General features: G+C 43.7%; 1 protein-coding gene across 10 annotated transcripts in view; it reads left to right on the forward strand.

Moving 5' to 3' along the window:
- The window catches only part of unc80 (unc-80 homolog (C. elegans)), a 41,951-nt gene that overhangs the window by 23,174 nt on the left and 11,961 nt on the right, over window positions 1-6,816 (forward strand). For all 10 annotated transcript variants that reach the window (XM_019890927.1, XM_019890930.1, XM_019890931.1 and 7 more), the window contains 15 exons: window positions 738-881; window positions 1,051-1,151; window positions 1,229-1,315; window positions 1,381-1,564; window positions 2,095-2,189; window positions 2,263-2,352; window positions 2,448-2,549; window positions 2,643-2,823; window positions 3,403-3,668; window positions 3,996-4,130; window positions 4,484-4,622; window positions 4,776-4,872; window positions 4,952-5,122; window positions 5,272-5,364; window positions 6,162-6,380. In XM_019890927.1, coding sequence (XP_019746486.1) covers window positions 738-881; window positions 1,051-1,151; window positions 1,229-1,315; window positions 1,381-1,564; window positions 2,095-2,189; window positions 2,263-2,352; window positions 2,448-2,549; window positions 2,643-2,823; window positions 3,403-3,668; window positions 3,996-4,130; window positions 4,484-4,622; window positions 4,776-4,872; window positions 4,952-5,122; window positions 5,272-5,364; window positions 6,162-6,380 — 2,104 coding nt within the window. The remainder of the gene's footprint in view (window positions 1-737; window positions 882-1,050; window positions 1,152-1,228; window positions 1,316-1,380; window positions 1,565-2,094; window positions 2,190-2,262; window positions 2,353-2,447; window positions 2,550-2,642; window positions 2,824-3,402; window positions 3,669-3,995; window positions 4,131-4,483; window positions 4,623-4,775; window positions 4,873-4,951; window positions 5,123-5,271; window positions 5,365-6,161; window positions 6,381-6,816) is intronic.

Genomic DNA, 6,816 nt, shown 5'->3' on the forward strand with positions numbered 1-6,816 from the left:
CACAATGGTCGACATACCGCTATATGCCATATATCTTATGTTAGAAAAACTCTCGTTGCACACAACCAAACAAAAATGTTGCAAAAAATATGTAGTCTGAGTTTTCCCACTGGTTTACTTCGTGTAAAATCAAGGCCTTTTGAACGTAAAGCTTTAATTTTGTTTTATGAATGGCAACAGGTGATTACTTCTTTAATTTTACTTTCTGTCATCAAATGGGAGAGTATTGAATTGTTCGACCTGACAAAGATAAATAATGAACAGTACGCATTGGAGTAAATACATAATTCAATTCAGCAAGAATAGTCAAATTGGATAATTTCCACAGTGGACTCGTGGTTAGCGCATCCACCTCACACTTCTGAGGTTTGGGTTACAGTGTGAAATAGGAATATTCTCCCGCTGCTTGCATGGGTTTTCTCCACATGCTCCAGCTCCCTCCCGCGTACTAAAACATTTATATTAGATTCACTGAAGACTCGAAAGTAGAGATGTCAAACTCTTTGGTCAAAAATTCTAAACATGTCCGTGTGATTAGTTTGATGGAGTAAAATCATCAACACAAGTGGACTGAAACAGCAAAATGTGAATAGCAAAAATGCGGTACACAGATGTCATCCCGCCCTCAATGCCTCTTGCCGATATGAAATGGTTTACTGCAAATGTTATGCTGTCATGCTTGAATCCAAACTGAGACTGTTTAAAATCAGTCTACTTTGTCTACTGTACATTCCCAGATGAAGAGAACACGACAGAACACACGCCCACGCACCACATGTTGCAGCCGCCACAAGCAGTCTTCCCAGCATGCATCTGTGCTGCCGTGCTCCCCATCGTGCACCTCATGGAGGACGGCGAAGTTCGAGAGGACGGCGTCGCTGGTGAGCCTCCTTTTTCGGAACAACCAAACACAAAAACAAAAAAGATTTCTCTTTGAACAATGCTGAAAACACATTGGGAGAAAATCTGCGAAGATGCAATTCCGTGTGTGCCGAACGGAAAGTATGCAAGTGTATCCGCATATCCATGGATCTTTCTTTGTATCCTCAGTGAGTGCAGTGGCCCAGCAAATCTTGTGGAACTGCCTGATTGAGGATCCTGCCCTTGTCCTGCGCCATTTCCTCGAGAAACTCACTGTGAGCAACCGGCAGGTATGGCAGCAGCCTCACAGTCAAATCCCCTCAAGTGTGACAGCTGTCGTGGATGACCGCACGTTGCCTTTCGCCAGGATGATTTGATGTACATGTTGAGGAAGCTACTACTTAATATTGGAGACCTTCCGGCGCAGACTTCCCACATCCTTTTCAACTACCTGGTGAGTGTGTGAACGCGATTAGCATTGATCTTGGACTTTTCACCAGCTGAGTCGTTTCCTCCCAGGTGGGCCTGATCATGTATTTTGTGCGGACCCCATGCGAGTGGGGGATGGATGCTATCTCAGCGACGCTCACCTTCTTGTGGGAGGTGGTGGGCTATGTAGAAGGCCTGTTCTTCAAAGACCTGAAGCAGACCATGAAGAAAGAGCAGTGTGAGGTCAAGCTGTTGGTCACGGCGTCCATGCCAGGTGAGATGGAGGGAAAGGCCGCGGCGCCATTAAAGGCATCACCTAGGCCTACTTTGAGAACAAAGTTTATACCGCTCGTGGTGATCAACCCCCCCCCCCTCCCCAGTTGTACTTGAGGAATCACTGAAATTAAGCAGTTCAGTGGTATTCAGCTTTTAAATACAATGCAATTGCATTCAACCTTGTAACCCAAAACATTATTTAAGTACACTTTTACTGATAGTAATAAATATATGTTCATGAAATCATTGTTAATATAGAGTTTTTTTGCTCTCTTTAAAGTGCGATGTCAATGTTGAAAGGGTGCATCATGTTACATTGGCCTACAATGATATCACGGTAAATATGTTTTTGGGGGATAAAGTCATTTTTGATGCACGTTTAGGGGTACTTACTCTTCTGTATTTTAATGTTGGACAGGATGATGGTGCTTTGAGATTTGCTCTAGTTATTTTGCGGAGGAAGAACCACCAATCTTAGACTGTGGATCGGGCTTTGAGAGAGATGACCTCTTCATCTTTTTGGTGCAGGAACCAAGACCCTGGTGGTGCATGGACAGAACGAGTGTGACATCCCAACACAGCTGCCAGTCCATGAAGACACACAGTTTGAAGCTTTGCTGAAGGTACCAAGTCAAATCCGAGCTGCCAGATAATCTGCACTTTATGAAAGACATTCATCCTCCTCTTTCCTACAAGGAATGTTTGGAGTTTTTCAACATTCCAGAGGCCAGATCGTCTCATTACTTCCTAATGGACAAACGGTGGAACCTCATCCATTATTCCAAGGTACCAGAAAAACACCATGGCAACTGTTTGGAAGCAAATAATTTAGAATTGTAATCAATTTCATTTTGCTAATATATAAACTTGACCTCTTCCAGACATATGTGAGAGACATTTACCCCTTTCGGAGGTCAGTCTCTCCGCAGCTCAACCTAGTCCACATGCTGCCTGAGAAAGGACAGGAGCTGATCCAGAAACAGGTTCAGTGAGCCTTCCGGGAATTGACATCATTGTGAAAAGTGTTCCCTCTGGTTTCCCCTTCTTCTTTACGTTCTCCATTGACTTTGTTTCAGGTGTTTTCCCGCAAACTGGAGGAGGTCGGCCGTGTGCTCTTCCTCATCTCCCTCACTCAGCACATGCCCGCTGTGCACAAGCAGTCCCATGTCTCACTGCTCCAGGAAGACCTGCTCCGCCTGCCATCCTTCCCGAGGACCGCCATTGATGCTGAGTTCTCTCTGTTTAATGAGCCACAGGGTACATCTAATTGCTGCCGTAACATTATTTTAATTCCCTATAGCAGTCAGTGGTACTCACACATTTTCAAACAACCGACAAAAAAAAAAACCTTCCTCTCCAAGAAGAACATGAAAATAGAGGACTGACCAAGATTTAATAATATTGTATAGGGGCCGCTGTAACATGCAGCTTGAACATTACACTGCACTTGCAAATGGTTTGAACTTAAAAGGTGTCCGGGATTCTGAGCAGAGCAAAAACAAAGCAAAGAGTCTCCATAACTTCCGCTATTAATCCAGGCTAATATACTGTAGTTCCTCCCCAAACTACAAAGATCTTCATGTACATAAATGAATCACATCAACATACCTTCTTGAAACCAACTACTACTTTCCCTTTCAGCCAGGGATTTGGTGCCTTCTTGTGGCATCTTAGAGAAAGAACATAAAAACTGAAAATAGTTTTTATGTTCTTAGTCTTTTTATTTCCTTGTCCAAAGAGCTCAGGATACGTTAAATCAGGATTTTTTTTTTTTTTTTTTAAATAGCGAACCACGGATAGCAGGGTGTTTCTAACATCTGCCAATTTGTCCACCAGGTAAAGAGCTATTCGGATTGGACACCCTTCACAAGGTGCTGTGGATCAAGCTCCTTGAAGAGATGTTTCTGGGAATGCCAAGCGAGTATCCATGGGGAGATGAGATGATGCTGTTCCTGAGCGTTTTTAATGGGGCATTGCTACTGCACCCAGAAGACAGCGCCCTCCTCAGGCAGCACACGGCCACCGCCATCAACACCGCGGTGCACTTCAATCACCTGTTCTCGCTCAGCGGCTATCAGTGGATCCTGCCAACCATGCTACAGGTATGTGAGTGTAATGAGTGATTGCCCCTGGAACTGAAATCTAAGAACAATACTGCACAGAATAGAAATATCTGGCAATCTGGTAAAACCAAAATATACTTTTAAAACTCATAGATACACACACAAAAGCGAAAAATTGCATTATTACCTCGGACCAAGAACTGTTATGTTTTTGAATGTAACTCTTTTTCATCAGGTTTGCTTTTTCTTTGATTCCATTTCTATACTTTGTAATCTCGACATTGAAAGTGAGAGCTTGCCCTTCATGATCTTTACAAAATTGCAATAAAACCTTGAAATGAATTGAAATTGCTCTTCATTGGGCAGGTTTATGCAGACTATGAGGGCAACCCTTTATTGAGGCAGGGAATCGAGTTCTGCTGCCGTCAATTCTACATCCTCCACCGCAAGCCCTTCATCCTCCAGTTGTTTGCCAGTGTGGCGCCACTGCTTGAATTCACAGTAAGAGCACTACTGCAGGTTTCCAACTGCAAATGTTTCAGCACACTTGTAAATGCAGTAATCCTTCGCTATAACCTGGTTCATCTTTCACAGATTATTTTGGGGGGTGCATTTTTTTTTTTTAATTTAAGAAATGCATTGTGTTCTGCACCCTGATTGGCTAAGGGACTGTCAACTAATGTCAACAGTCCCCGTGCCTCATCGCTGTACAGCTCGCCAAATCTTCTCCATAAGAAAACCCGCAATGTCGACATAACGTTCTGTACAGTATTTCTAAAAACTGTCAGTTGTTTGTAAGAAATAAACGAGGGATTACCGTACTGCATATCTTATGAAAACTTTCCTGACTCCAGACGAGCACCAGTAGTGGCCTTTCCAAGGGAGTGTCAGCTCAATGTCTGTTCGACCTTTTGGTGTCTCTGGAAGGCGAGACTCAGGATGCCCTGGATGCATTAGAGTTGGTCAAGGCTGAGAAACCATTGCGCTCTCTGGGTAAACTCTGACACTATTGGATGGATGGGTGGATGGATAGATAAGGATGCTAGTTCTAAAACTTTATGTTGATGATATTATCATTCGAACAGAGTACAAATTGATAGGTATGACTATTGCCAATATTGTAACTCAGTGTATATTTTGTCGCAGATTTCTGCTATGGCAATGAGGACTTGGCCTTTTCTATTAGCGAAGCCATCAAGCTGTGCGTCACCGTGGTAGCCTATGCTCCTGAATCCTTCAGAAGGTAAATAATTGTGCCCTGTTGAACATCACAGTTGTTTATATCAGTTGTTCTCTGACTGACATGTGTAACCTTTGGTCAGTCTCCAAATGTTAATGGTACTGGAGGCCCTGGTTCCGTGTTACCTCCAGAAGCTAAAGAGCAACACAATGACCATGGAGTCTGCATCGGCTGCCAGGGATGAGATCGCAGCTATTGCCGCTCTGGCCACATCCCTGCAGGCGCTGCTCTACAGCTCAGAGGCCCTTACAAGGTGTCACCCTAATGTCTTGACTCAACTTGACTGTTGTGATTTTTGCCACAGTGACTTGGAACTCGCTTGAAAACTTAACGTTTAAAAGTTGAGAGTTGTGACTTGTATGACTTCCTCACATTTCTGCTTAATAGTACATGCGTTCACAGGCCCATGACTGCACCTCAGGTGTCCCGCTGTGATCAAGGCCATAAAGGAGGGACCACTGCCAACCATACCATGTCAGGAGGAGTCAACACGAGGTTAGATGCCGGTGATGAGTGGTAGCTCGACTTTTAGTGAGCCAACCTACGAGTTTTTCGAGATATAAGGCGATGTTCGATCGATTGTTTTGCTTTGTGTTGCACTAGATGGTGGCAACGAGCTTGACAACATCTGGCTACCATCAATGATAAAAAGTAAAGATAACGGTTGGGTTTTGGGCTCCCATTATTTTTTCAATCTGTTTTCTTTTTACTACCGGTGGGTCCAAAGAGAGTGACTTCTGAAATCAAGAAGCACAGGATAAATCAAATGGAAGCACTAACGTTGAATTTAATTCAAGTGTAAAATTATAGAAAACATGAGCGGGTGGGTTGTCCGTGTTGTCAACTTGGCAAAGCAGTATGAGAGTAGTACTGTCTGCGATACTGTACTCTCGTGTTGCAGAAGGAATCGATAAAGGCTGTAATGCCAGCCAAAGGCCAGAATTAAAAAGTTTGTGAAAAGAAATATCAATTAAGGAAAAACAGTTTGTTTCTTGATTCATTCATTCATTTTCCGAACCGCTTTATCCTCACGAGGGTGCGGGGGGGGCGTGCTGGAGCCTATCCCAGCTGTCTTCGGGCATTGTTTCTTTATGTTCTATTTTATTTTGTTATAACTGAATGTCTTTATAAAGTGCAATAAAATACAGTGTTCTTTTCCATTATAAAAAACACTTGAGTAACCAAAAGTTTTTTTGTTTTTTTGTTTTTGTTTTTATTTGTGGGGCCGGAATCGGTTAATGTCACTGTAATTTTTAACGAGGTCTTAATGTGCTTTGACATGTGTCGCTCAGGGACAATCTCCACCTTCTGGAAGAGGGCCAGGGCATGCCACGGGAGGAGCTGGACGAGCGCATCGCAAGGGAGGAGTTCCGCCGACCTCGAGAGTCCCTGCTAAACATCTGCACAGAATTCTACAAGCACTGCGGGCCACGTCTGAAGATCCTACAGAATGTTGCTGGCGAGCCACGGGTGACGGCGCTGGAGCTGCTTGATATCAAGTCCCATATGAGGTGACGAGGACCCCAACACTATCTAACTTGAATTAATTTCCATTCTCAGGAGAAATTGACATCAGAATTTAGTAAGACCGAAAGAGTGTGTTTGTGTGCTGTGTGTGATTGCTGCTCTCTGCTTCTGGAGCTGTAACTGTACACCTTCACATTTATCTGCTTTTGACTGGCAGTGGTGGTGGTGGGGGGCGGGGGGTGTTCCTTTGGGTTGCAGTCGAGTGAAAGGGGAGAGATAAAGTGACCCGTGAGATGAGCAGGTTGTAAGAAGAGAGTTTTTTTGTGCCTTTTCCAGTGTGCGTCCAGAGAGCTGAGTGGCATCGCTATCTATTTTAATGTGTACTGTTCATATACACACATATATATATATGTGTGTGTGTGTGTGTGTGTGTGTGTGTGTGTGTGTGTGTGTGTGTGTGTGTGTATATATATATATATA

Source organism: Hippocampus comes, unplaced genomic scaffold, assembly GCF_001891065.2.
Source record: "Hippocampus comes isolate QL1 unplaced genomic scaffold, H_comes_QL1_v1.1 scaffold174, whole genome shotgun sequence".
Classification (NCBI taxonomy): Eukaryota; Metazoa; Chordata; class Actinopteri; order Syngnathiformes; family Syngnathidae; genus Hippocampus; species Hippocampus comes.